The sequence below is a fragment of the Haliotis rubra genome, unplaced genomic scaffold, assembly GCF_003918875.1.
Source record: "Haliotis rubra isolate DU_JTF1 unplaced genomic scaffold, ASM391887v1 Scf9, whole genome shotgun sequence".
Lineage (NCBI taxonomy): Eukaryota > Metazoa > Mollusca > Gastropoda > Lepetellida > Haliotidae > Haliotis > Haliotis rubra.
The window spans coordinates 963,419-982,569 of record NW_025767634.1 but is presented as its reverse complement, the minus strand read 5'-3'; the positions used below and the strand labels follow the sequence as shown (position 1 = coordinate 982,569).

Sequence of the window (19,151 nt, the reverse complement as noted above, 5' to 3'; positions counted from 1 at the left end):
GCACAGACATTTAGCTACCGAAGATTCAGTGGCGTTATAAAGGACGCTATACATTAGGAAAACGATATCATCGACAGAAATTGTTTCGCTTGAACATCTGAGACCATGACGCACAAAGTGATTCATTCAAATCCTGCCGTGAGACTTAGCGATGATTCTCTTTCGAGAAGACATGTAATTTTCCAGGTGATTCCATTCCCTGGCGGTCACAATGATACTTCTCAAGTCTTCAGGACATGCTTAATGTTATGCCATTGAATTCAGACAATAGCTGTTTGGGACAAGAAACAAACAATATGGGTACCACAGAGAGAGCATTCATTGCGCGTTTGTAGACAGACATATCATGACATTAAAATTTTAAAGATAGATATGTTTTAAACGTCAAATGGTAAAGATGATCAGTATCGCATAATTAGAATAAAATCATAAATCATGTGTCGGTGGTTGTATTTTTAATTCAGGCTAGGAGCTCTTTGTGCCATCGATGCGTCACACTAACTGCATTGCGATCTGGCCTTGTAGTGTCACGTGTCACTAGAAGCAGACAAGCTGTGGCCATGTATGGCTTTAACACAACCAAGTTGACATTTGAACCAGGGCATGGAATTCGCAAATCAGCGCACTACCTACTTAACTAAACATAGTTCCATAGTACGAGTATTAACTTTGTAAGGTTGCTTGGTAGGAAATCAAACTGTCCTGCGAGAAGACAGCATAAGCAGATGGCCACCTGACGGGTATGAATAAAACAACACTAGTTAAAGACAGCATTCCTCCATTTCCTGAGATGCATGGTCCTTGAGTGTATCTATGGCCCTTACCTTATCAGCGTATACCCATGGTCCAAACGAAAATCCATGGTCCCTATGCTATCAATGATCCACGATTATACCAATGGTCGATATTAAAATCCATTGACCTTAGGTAATCAATGGTACATGCATATACCAATGGTCAATATTAAAATCCATTGACCTTAGGTAATCAATGGTACATGCATATACCAATGGTCGATATTGAAATCCATTGACCTTAGGTAATCAATGGTACATGTATATACCAATGGTCGATATTAAAATCCATTGACCTTAGGTAATCAATGGTACATGCATATACCAATGGTCGACATTGAAATCCATTGACCTTAGGTAATCAATGGTACATGCATATACCAATGGTCGATATTAAAATCCATTGACCTTAGTTAATCAATGGTACATGCATATACCAATGGTCGATATTAAAATCCATTGACCTTAGGTAATCAATGGTACATGCATATACCAATGGTCATTGACCTTATATTGAAATCCATGGTCTCTTAGCTTATCAATGGTACATATACCAAGCGATATAACCATGGTCAAAGGAAGATGCATGGTCCATGGGCATATCCATAGTTGAAAGTACATGCATGTTCTACAAGTATCATCTTTTGTCAAGGAGTTGATGCATCCATATATATGGTCACTAAACAGATCCTGGTCAGTCAGTTTACCCATGGTCCAAAAGAACCCATTTGCTGCATAAGTATATGCAGGTTAAATATGGTCCATAAGTGGATGCCTGTTCCTTAAGTAAATGCATGGTCCCAAAGTTTCTATTTGGTCCACATGTTGATGCATGTTCCATTAGTAAATGCATGGTTTCCAAAGTCTATATATATGGTCCATAAGTAGATGTCGGATCCCAAAGTTTCTATTTGGTCCACATGTTGATGCATATTCCATTAGTAAATGCATGGTTTCCAAAGTCTATATATATGGTCCATAAGTAGATGTCGGATCCCAAAGTTTGTATTTGGTCCACATGTTGATGCATGTTCCATTAGTAAATGCATGGTTTCCAAAGTCTATATATATATGGTCCATAAGTAGATGTCGGATCCCAAAGGTTCTATTTGGTCCACATGTTGATGCATGTTCCATCAGTAAATGCATGGTTTCCAAAGTCTATATATATGGTCCATAAGTAGATGCCGGATCCCAAAGCCTCTATTTGGTCCACATGTTGATGCATGTTCCATTAGTAAATGCATGGTTTCCAAAGTCTATATATATGGTCCATAAGTAGATGCGGATCCCAAAGTTTCTATTTGTCCACATGTTGATGCATGTTCCATTAGTAAATGCATGGTTTCCAAAGTCTATATATATGGTCCATAAGTAGATGCCGGATCCCAAAGTTTCTTTTGGTCCACATGTTGATGCATGTTCCATTAGTAAATGCATGGTTTCCAAAGTCTATATATATGGTCCATAAGTAGATGTCGGATCCCAAAGTTTCTATTTGGTCCACATGTTGATGCATGTTCCATTAGTAAATGCATGGTTTCCAAAGTCTATATATATGGTCCATAAGTAGATGTCGGATCCCAAAGTTTCTATTTGGTCCACATGTTGATGCATGTTCCATTAGTAAATGCATGGTTTCCAAAGTCTATATATATGGTCCATAAGTAGATGTCGGATCCCAAAGTTTCTATTTGGTCCACATGTTGATGCATGTTCCATTAGTAAATGCATGGTTTCCAAAGTCTATATATATGGTCCATAAGTAGATGTCGGATCCCAAAGTTTCTATTTGGTCCACATGTTGATGCATGTTCCATTAGTAAATGCATGGTTTCCAAAGTCTATATATATGGTCCATAAGTAGATGTCGGATCCCAAAGTTTCTATTTGGTCCACATGTTGATGCATGTTCCATCAGTAAATGCATGGGTTTGCAAACTGACTGGACAAGACCAAGAACTGAGGATGGACATTCAGTAACATGTTTTGCATCATACAGGTATAATTAAGGTAAGATAAGATCTGCATTTGCATCCATGAGTTGCTGAAGGGTCAGGGTTAAGCATGCAAAGTAAATTTTGGGTGAACAAAATCATACCAGGTACATGTGATCCTGATATGTTTTGGTTCAATCATTAGGCTTCAGTCATTAGTTTATCAAATAACATCTGGCTGATAAGACAAGGACTGTCAAGGACTGGAGAGTCTGCTGATGGTCATGTTTTTCAAAAACTACACGGACTTCTCTGCCCAACCTTTAGCTGTCTCAGAATAACCTGCACACAACTGTGTTAAATCTCTGGTTGTTATGACAACACATTGACTTTGTTGAAACACCTCATTAGTTGGATCCTATTCATACATGGTGCTGAGGACCATGAGAAGCCAGTGGTGCTGAGGACCATGACAAGCCAGTGGTGCTGAGGACCATGACAAGCCAGTGGTGCTGAGGACCATGACAAGCCAGTGGTGCTGAGGACCATGACAAGCCAGTGGTGCTGAGGACCATGACAAGCCAGTGGTGCTGAGGACCATGACAAGCCAGTGGTGCTGAGGACCATGACAAGCAAGTGGTGCTGGGGACCATGACAAGCAAGTGGTGCTGGGGACCATGACAAGCAAGTGGTGCTGGGGACCATGACAAGCAAGTGGTGCTGGGGACCATGACAAGCAAGTGGTGCTGAGGACCATGACAAGCAAGTGGTGCTGGGGACCATGACAAGCAAGTGGTGCTGGGGACCATGACACCAAAGCCAGTGGTGCTGAGGACCATGACAAGCCAGTGGTGCTGAGGACCATGACAAGCAAGTGGTGCTGAGGACCATGACAAGCAAGTGGTGCTGAGGACCATGACAAGCAAGTGGTGCTGGGGACCATGACAAGCAAGTGGTGCTGAGGACCATGACAAGCAAGTGGTGCTGAGGACCACGACATAAGCCAGTGGTGCTGAGGACCATGACAAGCAAGTGGTGCTGAGGACCATGACAAGCCAGTGGTGCTGAGGACCATGACAAGCCAGTGGTGCTGAGGACCATGACAAGCAAGTGGTGCTGGGGACCATGACAAGCAAGTGGTGCTGAGGACCATGACAAGCCAGTGGTGCTGAGGACCATGACAAGCCAGTGGTGCTGAGGACCATGACAAGCAAGTGGTGCTGAGGACCATGACAAGCCAGTGGTGCTGAGGACCATGACAAGCCAGTGGTGCTGAGGACCATGACAAGCAAGTGGTGCTGAGGACCATGACAAGCAAGTGGTGCTGAGGACCATGACAAGCCAGTGGTGCTGAGGACCATGACAAGCCAGTGGTGACAAGCCAGTGGTGCTGAGGACCATGACAAGCAAGTGGTGCTGAGGACCATGACAAGCAAGTGGTGCTGAGGACCATGACAAGCAAGTGGTGCTGAGGACCATGACAAGCAAGTGGTGCTGAGGACCATGACAAGCAAGTGGTGCTGAGGACCATGACAAGCAAGTGGTGCTGAGGACCATGACAAGCAAGTGGTGCTGGGGACCATGACAAGCAAGTGGTGCTGAGGACCATGACAAGCCAGTGGTGCTGGGGACCATGACAAGCAAGTGGTGCTGGGGACCATGACAAGCAAGTGGTGCTGAGGACCATGACAAGCAAGTGGTGCTGAGGACCATGACAAGCCAGTGGTGCTGAGGACCATGACAAGCCAGTGGTGCTGAGGACCATGACAAGCAAGTGGTGCTGAGGACCATGACAAGCAAGCGCGGTGCTGGGGACCATGACAAGCAAGTGGTGCTGAGGACCATGACAAGCCAGTGGTGCTGAGGACCATGACAAGCCAGTGGTGCTGAGGACCATGACAAGCAAGTGGTGCTGAGGACCATGACAAGCCAGTGGTGCTGAGGACCATGACAAGAAAGTGGTGGTGCTGAGGACCATGACAAGTAAAGTGGTGCTGAGGACCATGACAAGCAAGTGGTGCTGAGGACCATGACAAGCAAGTGGTGCTGAGGACCATGACAAGCAAGTGGTGCTGAGGACCATGACAAGCAAGTGGTGCTGGGGACCATGACAAGCAAGTGGTACAGAGGACCTATACTGGCCCTGGAAAACCAAGGGTAGGATATCTTAAAACAGTGAGTGAGTGAGTTTAGTTTTACGCCGGTTTTAGCAACATTCCAGAAATATCACAGCAGGGGACACCTGAAATGGGCTTAACATATTGTGCCCATGTGGGGAATCGAACCTGGGTCTTCGGCGTGACAGAAGAACGTTTTAACCACAACATCTACCCTCTTGAAACAGCAATGTAAAGACAGACACTGGGGGTCATATCTGGAGCAGACAAACCAACTTTCAAAACCGAACAGAAAACATTAACAAAAAATGAAGAAAATAACTTTTAGTGTCTTTTGATGACAAACAGAAAATCATTCAGGCATCACCTTAACACATTGAATGGAGCACTTCAATAGAGACAGAAATCTCAAAGATGTGTTAGTTATAATTCAATATTGAAAGCTTAACATTAGACAATCTGACAACTGATCTTGCTGCCACCATCGTTATTGAATTGTTGACTTTATAGACAGTTAACATTTGACAGTGCTTGCTATAATTATATTATAATTGTTTCATCATAGCAAAATCTAGTTATCTGTCAAATTATGTGTCAGAGTTGAGTCCATTTTGTATTCTGAAGCACTGGAAATATAAGTTTGCTGATTTATTTGTTGAGATAGCGATCATAACTTTAATTATACTTCTGTGACCATCTTGAAATAACTAAAGACTTCTCATCCTGCTTATCAAATTACTGGATATGTTTGGTGTTGGGGGATGGGGTGGGAAAAGAGACAAAATAAAATGAATTAAATATCTTCATACTGTCTACCATGTATTCCAATGTCTTCACATGAAGCCATGTTTGTGAGTTTTGGATTAAAGGGAGATAACTCTTGTCACACATGTTGACATGCCTTACCAACATATTTGGAAAATTTCTCACTAATATACTGTACCTGAAAATGTGGACTTGCCTCATTTAACACGACATATATTTCATTTTAAAATTAAACACCACCAAGATATTAATTATGTATCTTAGAATTAGAATTATTTTCTCTGAGAAACTGTTCAGGATCGTGGTAGTTCTGAATATTTCTTCGAAAATGAGAAAAGTTATTCATGTCAAATGATAAATGACTTACATTAAATGACAAAAATGAAAAATAATGACTTTTCTCAGCAATTTATAATACTCTTTGCATTTTATAATGTAAAGTATAATGCAAACAGTTCTGTTTTCATTTTGTAGAGATACAAGCCACTGTTCTCTAGGTATTTGTCATTCTTAATCCACTTCCGTACTTATGAGCTGGTAGATATGTTTAGTCAAGTGAATAAGAAAATGTAGAAAAGGATTAAAAAATAGGTCAATAGGTCAAGTAATATTGTCTCTTTCAGGGCATGTTAATATCAAACAGGATATGAATATCAAAGCAAACTATGACAACATGTAATGACTTGTAACCAGTAACTAATAGAATATTTTGCATGTTTTTTATAATAAGGCAGAAGATATCTTTTCTCATTTTTTAATTACATACAGGTGATAAGTGTTGAGTACTAATTTCAAATATGAGATACATTTACTTAAAATGTTCACTATTTCATATGGACACAAGTTAGAGGATTGGCTTAAATGGCAATTTAATACTGCTTTGAACAGTATTTCTGTTATGATAAGGCATTACAGCTTGACAGGGGACACATCTAAGGGAAGCAACTCTGCACAGTAAATTGCAACCGTTAGCTTACTCGGACATCCATGCCATCAATACAGTGTGTACATTTTTCAGGTGTATTTTCTCACATTTCTTCTATCAATAAATGTAACAATCAAGTGGAAAATACTATTTTCTAAACAACAATGCATTATACTTTGTCATTAAACCTTATAACAGCTTTGATAGTTCTATCTATTTAACTCAAATTTACATAGGGAAAAGACAATAATGTTCCAGATCATTGCCGTAGTTATAACACTGAGTAACCAATATACATGGATTATTTACACTGTACATAATATACATTACAAATGGATTTGTTAAAACAGAAACAGTTTCTACTTTTTGACAATTTGTATGACATCTTCATGATTCATGATGTGACTCAACCCAACCCTCTGAGGACTGTATTTCACGCTGGTGCCCTGAAACATCAAGAAAGACATCGCAGTGTTAATTTACACCTGTCATACACTTACCACAAGAAGTTAGGATCATACCTAATTGTGAGAATATCTGGAAGAAACTGTGCTCTGTCATTACCCACACTGCTCCTCCACCCCACCCCCTACCCCCCAAAAAAAATATACATGAAACATTTTTGGTTCAATATATGCATGTCTATATTTATTCTTCTGAACTTCCATAGTGTTAAGAGACAGAGAGTTGTTCCGGCATAAAGTGATATTTCATGTGAGTGAAATTAGGAGTTATAACATTATATGAACATAGGCGGATCCTGTGTGTGCGCACCACTTTGTCCTGAAAGTTTATTAAATGACTGTTGAAACTTGGGTGAAAATGTGAAGTGTGCACCCCCTCTTTTCTCAATAGTGCGCATCCCCCCTTTTGTCCTGAAAGTTTATTAAATGACCATTGAAACTTGGGTGAAAATGAAGTGTGCACCTCCTCTTTTCTCAATAGTGTGCACCCCCCTTCTCAAAAAGCTGTATCCGCCCCTGATGAATGTAATACTTCATCACTATAATAGAGAATAAATGCTGACAGTATAATCATGACCTCATCACACGATATTGCATCACTTTTGAGAGATCATCAGTGCCAATAGTTGTCTCCCTTCCTACTACACTTTGTTCCAAGTTCTTATTCTTGCTTAATTAAAATATCTTTATCAAATAGAATTCTATTCTATCATTAGGCTTGTATAAAATATATATATAATGTAGACATGTCGTAGGAAAGGGAGACAACTCATGGTACTGTTATTCCTTCAAATCTGTTGCATTTGACCAATGACATATATATATGTATGTATGAAACTAATATTCAAGGAACACAAATGTTCATATGTGTTGTTCCCCGTTCCTTTAATAATGAACATGCTAATAACAAACTGTTTCTGGTGTCTCAGACACATGCTTATTACGAATTACACTTGTAAGGTACAAAAATGATTTCATAATATTTGTTGTTGGAAAAAAAATATGCATTTTGCTTACCCAAACAAGAGCATATTTGAACACCTCTGTTATACTTCTGTGAACTGCATGACACTGAAAATAAGAAACAACAACTTACATATCTAAAAGCTCCAAGTCAACAAAACATTATCACCTCCCCAGACCTTTATCAATACACCACATTTGACTAAGGGCATCTTACTTCCGCTCTTCAAGAAAGATGAAATCATAAAAAGAATCCAACTAAAGTGCAGGTTCTGCCTGCTTACTCCAATTATGAAGAAGTGATTGAGAGAACTGGGATTTCCATGTCTCTCTGAACAGTATTCCGGTTATGTCACTGTGTTAATAATGCAAGAATGAGCCTCAAAGGGAGCAAGTGTTTTACTAGTTTGGTGAAACCCAAACATATTGACATAGTGCTGAAACAGCTTGACACAGAATCATGGAGATATTGGTTTTGAACCCAAGGGACACAACTCTGCACAACAAATCATGGAGTGTTAAGGCATGTGCGATTATACGTCTTCTCGGAAGAGAAACCTGTTCCGAAAGAGGGGTCTTCTGAGTTTTATATCGAACAGCCGAAGACCACGCTTCTGCTCTCACTCTTCTGCTCGCTCTTCTGCTCATGAATGAGAAGAGCGGGAAATACTTCTCGAAGAGAAGCATGCAAATCGAAACATCCGAAGAGTCCACTTCCACTTTGAGAAGTGTAAATCGCGACACACCATTGGACACCTAACATGCTTGTGCCCCTTACATCAATTATGTATTTTGACATCATATTATATATTTAACAACACTGTAATAATAATATAAGAACCTATAATCTGAAAAGATTGAGTAAATACAAGTCTTCTACACTTGACACAATAATCAGCACTGAACAAGTAATGACATCAGGATAACACTAACTGCACTGGAAGAGTTCTGTTTGTTTGGTTGTTTAATGATGCACTCAGCAATATTCCATCTATATTCCATCCACAAATAATCGAGTCTGGACCAAACAATACAGTGATGAACAGCATGAGCAACACAATTGTCATGTGTCAACCAGGTCAGTGAGTAACGACCATCGGATCCCGTTACTCGCCTCTTACGACAACATGGGTTGCTGAAGATCAGTTCTAACCCGGACCTTCACAGATGGCAACAACAAGGAAGATTACACAGTTTTTCTCACCACATGTTCTACTGAGCAGCCTCGACGTAAAACCAGTCCACCATCAAAGTCAGGTTTCTCTAAAATCACATAAAGGGTGTTATTCAAAGGGAATGATAGTACTTCAACATACACTGACAACCTATTGCTTGACATATCCTGACACTTCACTAAATGAGAGCCAATCTTCCGGCCACAATATCAGAAAATGATTATCAGTATATTAAAGTAGCACTGTGACTAACCCTTCCCTTCCCTTTGTACAGATGCCAAGGAGAGTCAGGTGACATCATACATAGACCTACCTCCCCTTCTTTCAATAGATCATGATAAGAAACTGGTATAACCACACCAAGAATCCTCCTCCCTTTTCATAGATCTTCTTTGTATAAACTCTGACGAGAAATAGATTAAAAAACACACCCAGACTAATCTTCCCTTTGGGGATAGGTAAAAACACCCAAAGACATTGACCCTGATGAGAGCCAGGTAAAAGGACATCCAGACTTACCTTCCCTCTTCTTTCTGTAGACCCTAATGAGAGCCAGGTAAAAGGACATCCAGACTTACCTCCCCTCTTCTTTGTATAGACCCTGATGAGAGCCAGGAAATACCATGTCATCTCCAGGAGGTAGTCCAAGTTCAGCTTCATATTACAGCTGTGAAGAGCAAAAGAAACATTTCACAACTACCTTCCACAAATTGGACATTGGATCCATATACATGTAGTTGCCTCTAATATTGAGAGGATAGCTTTCTATGAGAGATATCATGAGTTGCTTACTTGAGCATATTAATGCAATTAACCATACACACTTGAGTCAGTACAAGTACAATGTATCTTCAAATACCACAATAGCTATGTCAGAATAAATCTGCACCAAAAAGTTAGTAGTCGCTGAAAACAAGAAAGGTGATGTTGTATGTGCTACTCAATGTTTAAACTAACCTCATCACAAAGCGAAGTTGGGCTGCCTGGCAAGCCTGTCTACCTCCTCTATAGAGATCTGATCAATCTTGTTGTATACCTGGCAGGTGCTTGAGAAACAAACAATGCTTAAAAAACAACCTGGTATATCTTAGATCTGCTGTAGATTCACATCAAATCTAGTTATCTATAACCTTGAAAGATACAGGTCACATTTAAAACATTGTCTCTATAATGACAGACCATTGTCATGATCATTATCCAATGAGCTTGTGATCCTGATTAAAAACATGTTTTAAACTGATACCTCTATGGGATACCTCTGTGTGAAGATCTGAGGAGGTCGTGTCGAGTGAACTCTCTAACTAGGAAATCAGTATCAATCTCTGACATTCATGAGAGAAACATTAAGTGAGTGAGTCTAGTTATGCGCTGCTTTTACCAATATTCCATCAATATCGGCTTCACACACTGTACCCATGTGGGAAATAGAACCCCTGTCTTCAGCGTGATGAACGCTTTAACCACTAGGCTACCCCACCACCCAGAGTGAGTGAGTGAGTATGGTTTTACACGCTTGTAGCAATATTCCAGCAACATCACGGTGGGGACACCAGAAATGGGCTTCACATTGTACCCATGTGGAGAATCGAACCCGGCCTTCGGGCGACGAGAGCTTAACGCTTTAACCACTAGGATACCCCATCACCCCACCACCCAGAAGCATTAAGACAAGCAAGCCTCACATTTTGTCTTGAAAATTGTCAAAACAAGGGATCTAAATCCTAAAGCAAAAAACTATTACAATGTTTTGGAATCTTGTGGTTACTGGGTACCATGGCATCAACAAAACAACAGATGCACAAGCAAGGTTACACTTATGACCAGTGTCATCGCGTTGCTTTGCCAAGACAGAAATTTCAGAAAAGGTGTTTTAAAAGGTGATATCTGGCTCAGAGTACTGTGCATCCTTCACATAGTTTGGGCAGGTTCACCTGATCCAATCCTTCATCATGGTCTCCTATCTTCTTGCAGGGAGGTCTTGTGTTTCAGGAAAAGATCTGACTTGAATGAGATTTGATTACAATCAGACTAGCTGGAAATTTAATGCTCTGACATCATTGTGATCTTGATCATATGATGTATGTCTATTTGTTTGTAAAGTGTCACAACTTACATATAAACATGGCAGGTAGACTCGGTTGCCCAAGATAACGTCCACAAACTCATCTGATGTGCAGTCATCACGGAACAGGACTTCACAGTTAAATATTTCTGTTACACTGTTAAGGGATTAATGGATGAGGGAATGAGCAAGAGTGAGTGAGTGAGTTTAGTTTTACGCCGCACTCAGCAATATTCCAGCTATATGGCGGCGGTCTGTAAATAATCTGGACCAGACAATCCAGTGATCAACAGCATGAGCATCGATCGGCGCAATTGGGAACCGATGACATGTGTCGACCAAGTCAGCGAGCCTGACCACCCGATCCGTGAAGTCACCTATTACGACAAGCATAGTCGCCTTTTGTAAGCAAGCATGGGTTGCTGAAGACCTATTCTACCCGGATCTTCACGGGTCGAATGAGCAAGATGAAATGGGTTAATCTTGATTGTTTCAGTGTGTGGCTACTAATCTGGACAGGCAGGGTAACAACAAGTACCACCCTGAAATTGATGAAGCCAAGCATTGACCCACTAAACTTCTACTCTCTGGCCATACACACTTTCGACTTGTGTGACACAGATGACCGTGTGAGTGAGTAGGAGGAAAGAGTGAGTGAGTGAGTGAGTTTAGTTTTACGCAGCACTCAGCAATATTCCAGCTTTATGGCGGTCTGTATATAATCGAGTCTGGACCAGACAATCCAGTGATCAACAGCATGAGTATCAGACTCCACATTTGGGATACGATGACACCGATCGCATAATGACATGTGTCAACCAAGTCAACTAACCTGACCACCCAATCCCGATAGTGGCCTATTATTACAAGCATGGGTTGCTGAAGACCAATTCTAATCCAGATCTTCATGAGTCTATTAATGATTCAGACTGAGTTTATTTTACAACATGGCATGTCAGTTAAATGTGGGAGAAAAGCCTGAAGTGGTGCACCACCATACCACAAGCACAGCTATGGTACTGCCTAACCAAGAGTTTCGATAAAGCTGCTCTTGACAGTGGTGCCTCAGGTTGTCTGTCATCAGTAGGGTGGCAAGGATACTGTATTCATGGAGAATCATTGAGACCAACTTCTCATTACACTTTGTCATCGACACCATCGAGTTGAAAGACATACCACCGCCCTTCTTTGGCTGAAATGAAATAATTCTAATCGTGCATTTCTAATGGTGAAATATTTCAAAAGGGATTGTATGTACATAGTTTCGACCAGCGCAGTAATGCCGATTGACACTTATTAGAGGGTACACAATGTATCTGATCCAGTAGGAGCTGTACCACTTGAATTTTGTGGACGCCTACATTGCTGAGTTAGGAGGGTCACTGACTGGTGATCGGGTGCCTCAATCTGACAGTGTCATTTCAATCCCAGATGAGGCTCCACATCAACGAGTAGTAGAAATTGTACCTTATGAAGAAAGTGTTATCCCAAATGATACATATGTAACATTTGTCCACTTTATAAAAGGCATTGTCTATTCATTTAAGCAACTGAAATCTTCCAAAAGGTGCATTATGAAAGGTTTAAGTAATTGCTACATTTCTTGAAAGAAATCACAGTCTGCAATTATTTTGCTGAACTGATTATCACCGTAGTCGATCTTATTTGTTGCCACACTCAGTAGTGTTCCAGCTATAGACCAGACAAGCCAGTGACTGATAAAAGGGCAGTAAGCCAGGCCGTTGATGACATGCTATGTTTGTTTGTTTGTTTTATGGTTAACACCACAATCAGCAATATTCCAGTCTGGACAAGCCAATCCAGGGAATAACAGCAAAGCATTGATCTACTTAACTGGGACATGATGACATGTGTCAACCAAGTCAGGCGTTTGACCACTCAATCCTGTTAGTCGCCAGTTAAGACAAGCATGGGTTGCTGAAGACCGATTGTAATCCGGATCTTCATGATTGATGACAAGCAATAAACTAAATTAACAAGCCTGATCTTCTCATTCATTTAGTTGGTTTTTAGCATAGACTCCTTAAGACCAAATTTAACCATAAAACTCCATTGGAAAGTAATTTTTAAAAGCGGTTAGAAAGGCAATGGGTTTTCCCATCAAATGACCTCGGGATTTGATTTTTCAAAAACTGCATAACTTGAGTGAGTGAGTGAGTGTGATTTTACGCTGCTTTTAGCACTATTCCAGTAGCATCATGGAAAGGGACATCAGAAATGGGCTTTATACATTGTACTAATGTTGGGAATCACATCTGGGTGTTCGGTGTGACAAACAAAAGTCAAGGCTACCCACACTGCCCTGTGTAACGAGAACTTACCTTAAAATATATATTGGGTTTGCCTTTGTTTAATCGAATGCCAACACTCTCCAATTCTTTCTCCAAAAGTTCTCTGGAATGAAATTAAAACCAAATGATCCTGAAACTTGTGCTTAGGTTTTTTGCCTGAAAAACTGTTTCAAAGAATACATCCTCATTTAAGAAGTATGCATTCTTTCCAAAACAAGGATTACAATCATTTTAGCGGCATGACCTTCCAAGACAACAGCAAGTCTAAACGTACGACAAAGAAGCACCTGGTAGAAGGACCTGATATGTGTGTAAATAATGGAACAAGGAACTCGGTTTTCCAACCTTAAGTTTCAAATAATACCAGGATTGTTATCAATAGAGAATTCTTTCCAACAACATCTGCTGCAAAAAAAACAGCTCAAAGCAGCCTGCTTGATAGTAAGGTATCATGGGAAGTGAACAGCTCACCAAAGGCAGCAAAGACTGACTAATTATCTGTAATAATATGAAAGAATCAGGTGGACCTAAACTTGTTTTGAGTAGTACTTATGGGGCACAATAGTTTAGGCTCGGACAAAAGTGCTGAGTGAGGTTAGATTCTCTGTAACGTAGAAGAATGCTAGTGATTTCAGTGTGTCTATCTGATTTGTGTGTGTTCTGTACCTCTGGTACTCCCTCTTTGTTGCATCCAGCATCATGACCACCAGATCAGCTGTCAAGCGGGCCGCGGCAATAACCTGCCGACCTCGACCCTTGCCTGACAACAAATAGTCATTTGGAATATCAGTTATCCTAGGCAACGAATATCAGCGTGATACAACCTATATTCATATATCAATAGCAGATAATATCAATCTTCATCATCTGCCGAAACAGATTACATTGGGCATGAAAGGCAAATGAGCAGTTAAAATATAACGAATGTATGACTTATAATAAACGATGAGACCAGGTGTCGCAGGATGAAATTCCAAAACAATCTATTACAAAAATTTGATTAAATATATTCGAAAATCTTCAAGACAATAAATAGCCTGAAAACATACCTAAATAGCAGACTGACAGTGTCACGTTTGTTCATGCTTACAAGATGGCAGGGAGAATCAACAAAACAGGTCACAAACCTTGTGCAGCACCCTCTATGATTCCAGGCAGATCGAGCAGCTGAATGTTGGCACCATTGTACTGAAACATGGAGAAAATGTAGAGCAAGTGATCCCATGGATGTTCAAATATTGTTTGGGATTGGATAAAATGGGATAAAGAAGGTGTGAGTGAGTAAGTGAGTGAGTGAAAAAAGGCATGTGAGTGGTGAGTGAGTGAGTATGGTTTTATGCCACTGTTAGCAACATTCGATCAATATCATGGCAAAAGACGCCAGAAATGGGCTTCACACATTGTACCCATGTGGGGAATCAAACCCAGGTCTTGAGCTTGACGAGTGAACGCTTTAACCACTAGGCTACCACACCACCCCTGTGGTGAGTGAGGGAAGCTAGAGAGAGGAGGTTGGGAGGAAGGGAGGGAAGGACAGGAGGGGAGAAAGTGTTTTAACAAATGTGTCCTTATGCCATTGTGATTCATGTGCCATCAGTATGACAGTTTGAACCACACAGACAAGTGGTTGATATAGTACCTGTGGCTGCCGACACTATAGGGTACAATGCAACAGTGGCAATGTCTCCTGACAACCTATATAGACATGGATCTTGTCATCAAAGGTTCTGTGTACAAACTAGGCTGAACACTGCTTAAGCAGGAGAACTTTCTGTAGCATTTAACTACAACCTTATTGTGAAGACACAAATTGCCAGCACAATGTGTAGGTTCGAATCCTTGAAGGGACTCCACCCCGTACAATTACTAGAATCTCTACTTTACTCAGAAAGTGTAATCCCAAATATAAGAAATGTTACACTAATCCCAAATGTTACACTTGACACTTCTTCAATCAGTTTCTAATACATAGCCATTTTATTCTCCACTGCCCAACAGTGGTTCCAAGACTTGTTTTACATTCTAGGGTAGGGAAAAATGAAATGTGAACAGTTCAATCATGAGAATTATGACTGACTGACTGACTGAGTTTGATTTACGCTTTTAGCAATATTCCAGCAACATCGCGCATGGGGACACCAGAAATGGGCTTCACACATTGTACCCATGTGTGGATTGAACCGGGTCTTGGCGTGAGCTAAGCCAACGCTTTAGCGACTCAGGCTACCCCACGCCCTGAGAATTATGAAGAAAAGCGACAGTTCAAATACAGAAATGAGAATGATAAGTGTCAGTCTTTGCCATAGTTACCTCTATGACACCAGGGATACAGGTGAGAGTGGTGAACTCGTAGTTGGCCGATTCACTGTGGGTGGAGGTCAAGGTATTCAGCAGGGTGGACTGAAAACCACACATCATACTCATCATAAACATCACCATCAAAATTGATTTATAAAAGTTATCAAAAAGTGAAAAGAGAGAAGTTCACATTGTATTGTAATGGCTTCTAACATCATCATATCTAAGGATAAAGCTGTAATCATAAAAAGTCTTGAAACTTAAAAATAACTATGCATCTGTCTTTCAAATAATAAACTTTATGGATAGTAATGCAAAGATAATTTTGATCATGAACAAACCTTGCCAACAGATGGAAAACCTATAAGAGCCACACGGGCATCACCAGATTTCATTACATCAAAACCTTCTCCCTGAAATGGAAAGCATCTATTGCATGAAAGGCTAAAAAGTATTGAATATGAGTGGATCACTCAAACATATCTGTGACGACACTGCCACTCAAGTAGCTTGCATTAAAAAAGGTATCAGTAAAGGTTTGTTTAATGCCTGACACAGCATAGTGGCTCCCTGTCATGTCAAGGTGGTCTGTAAACCAACCAAAAAGTAATGAACCAGACAAAGCACCATCCGCAAGTGTCAACATTGTAGTGCACAGTGTAGGTGAAGTCCGTTCAAACAGACCATGGGCTCCTATGAAATCAGCTGGATTATACGCGATGTACCATATATATTCAAACACTGATGTAAATGATCTCATGCAATATTTTGTGGATTATATAAAAAATAACTCAAAAGAGTCCTATTCTTTAAAAATCTTAAATGTTGCCTGATAGGAGTGTTACATAAGATGACACCTAATAATATTATCAGGTTAACAAATATTCTTACTTTTTTAAAAATAGAAATTACATCTAATTCAGAATTTCTAGTTTAAAGGCAGAAAAACAATTTGAGCTTTCTTTTCACAAGCAATAGTGAATTTTTATGTGTATTCACCATCAGTAATGTACTGTCATGTGTCCATGGTTACAAAACGTTGCCTATGGTCTACCTTAGCTCCAGTCTTCCCTTGTGGCTCCAACAGCTGCTGTCTGTACTTGGCAAGTTTGGCTTTCAGCAGACCGAGATGGTACTCAGTGGCTGGAAGTAAACATGGCATCAGAAGTTAATGGGGTCAAATCATTCTACACTTGCACTGTCACAAAACTGCACAATTTGGATACCTAACATTGTGTTCTGATAGCTGTCGCTGAACTTTTAGAAAGAATTACAAGTTCTGGCTGGTTGACTGAAAGGTTTGTTGCAAAGACTGTTTAATGAGAAACACAACTTGAAAGTACTGAAATATGGATGGGATTTTCATCAGAGATTCATTTTTGCTTATCATGGAATATAGAAATGGCAGTTTGGTCTTGTGCTCGGAGCTATTCTCACATTCTCATTGTGGTTAAAAACACTTATCTGAGAAAGTTGGGTTTTAATCGAAAAAGAGCACACCAAAACAACAAAATATGGTTTATATTGTGAAAAAAACACTTCATTTAATTTTTGCATTCTTTTTCCATACATGAAAGCCCAGTAACTGTCAGATATGGTGTGACCAAAATCCAAATGGCAAAAATAAGATTCTGGATCCTTGGTGCCATCTGAAACAGCAATAGCACCCTTGGTGGTATGAAGCCCAGTTTGTGGGGTTCAAATGACAATTTTCATCTGATGTTTATATTGGATAATTGAAGAAGCAAGACATTTCATCTAAACACAAGGGTTTCAAGGATAGGCCAGCCAAATTTTGTAGCTATATGCAAATATGAATGTCCATTAAAGCGTCCTAGATACAAATTTAGATTGGTAGAAATATGATCCATGGTTACAAAAGGTAACCTAACGCATTGGGTTGCCCAGAAAAAACACATCCTCCAATTGTGTCCTCGCTGGTCTTAAAGCCCCGATGCCAACACTAATCATGCTAATTGCAATCTGATGCTTATCTGGACTAATTAATGCTGAGAAATTTGTCATTTAACCACAAAGACATAAGGTATTGCATGATAGGCCAAAGACTTCCCTACATAACAGGAGAATCTGAAAAGTAATGCCTGAAGGCTTATAGTTAACCATATTGATCCATGTTTGCTGTGATCCATGATATAAATATCATGGATCACAGCAAGCATGGATCAATGTATCGGAAATAAAAAACAACCTAATAAACTGTAATATGGGGAGTACTGCACTTTACCGAGGCACTTTTTCCGATTAATTAGCCCTGCTGGGGCTCGCACACGCTTCACTGGATTACTGACTTCGTTAATTAGTGACGTAATTGGCGGACGCTCTACCTCGGGACCACGAGCTCCATCACAGTTAATGAGTGTTTGTTTAACGGGTCATTTGCATTAAGAGTAAAGTGAGCCTTGCGAAATGAAAACATGTTTACATTTCTCGAAGCTTCCGCCACCTGTGCCACGCCCTTCCCATTCATTTTTTCGCCCCATTATTTCTTGGACTGTACTGGCGAGTACCGGATGGATCGAAATGTGTTTCAATTGGATATAATAGGATTATACTGCCCTAAGGTAAAGTCAAACCCTAAATAAGAATTGGAAAGGGTCCCCAACCCTACCCCTCTTCCAACCCTAACCCTAAGGATCGGAAAGGGTGCCATACCCTAACCCTAATGATCGTAAAGGGTGCTAACCCTAAACCCTAAGGATCGAAAAGGTTCCCTAACCCTAATGATCGTAAAGGGTGCCTAACCCTAAACCTAACCCTAAGGATCGTGAAGGGTGCCATACCCTAACCCTAAGGATCGTGAAGGGTGCCATACCCTAACCCTAGACGTAAAGGGTTGTTTGACTCTAAAGATGCAAGTGAAGGGAGATGGAGCAATTACGCGATATAGCGAGACAGCCCTTGAGACAGTGCGGTAGCGCTATAGCGCGATAATTGCCCCACAGCGAGGGCTCCTCCCAGTAAAGTGCATTCTAGCCGTAATATGTGCCAGCTTAAGTATAGAGTGTATTTTTGATCTATGTCTGCTATTTAAAGGTAACAAATGCACAGACACGTTCATTATGATCGAAAACTGAACAATAATCATGCAGTTCCATATACCTTTGTTTTTCTGAGTCCGGGCAATTTCCTTCTCAATTTCTGATATCTTCTCTAGGATACCCATATTGCTCTTCGAGTTGCTTGCACAGACACAAATAAATATGATCTATGTTTGCTCTTGGAATCTAGAAAATGGTTTTGTTTCCCACGTGCGACGTCAGCTGTCAATCTGGAAAACACACGCTGGGCGATTGTCGAAAAATTATATTTAAGCAATGA

At 40.4% G+C, this 19,151-nt stretch overlaps 1 protein-coding gene across 1 annotated transcript; it reads right to left on the bottom strand.

Moving 5' to 3' along the window:
• Positions 1–5,157: 5,157 nt before the first annotated feature.
• LOC124263864 (developmentally-regulated GTP-binding protein 2-like) lies at positions 5,158–19,114 on the bottom strand. Its single transcript, XM_046698586.1, has 14 exons — positions 18,933–19,114; positions 16,867–16,955; positions 16,154–16,225; positions 15,825–15,914; positions 14,642–14,702; positions 14,181–14,274; positions 13,545–13,617; positions 12,304–12,394; positions 11,254–11,351; positions 10,106–10,176; positions 9,719–9,807; positions 9,170–9,228; positions 8,020–8,073; positions 5,158–6,984 (listed from the first exon to the last, which is right to left on the bottom strand). The coding sequence occupies exons 1-14, from the start codon at positions 18,994–18,996 to the stop codon at positions 6,898–6,900; spliced, it is 1,092 nt and encodes a 363-aa protein (XP_046554542.1). The 5' UTR covers positions 18,997–19,114; the 3' UTR covers positions 5,158–6,897.
• Between the last annotated feature and the right edge of the window lie 37 nt (positions 19,115–19,151).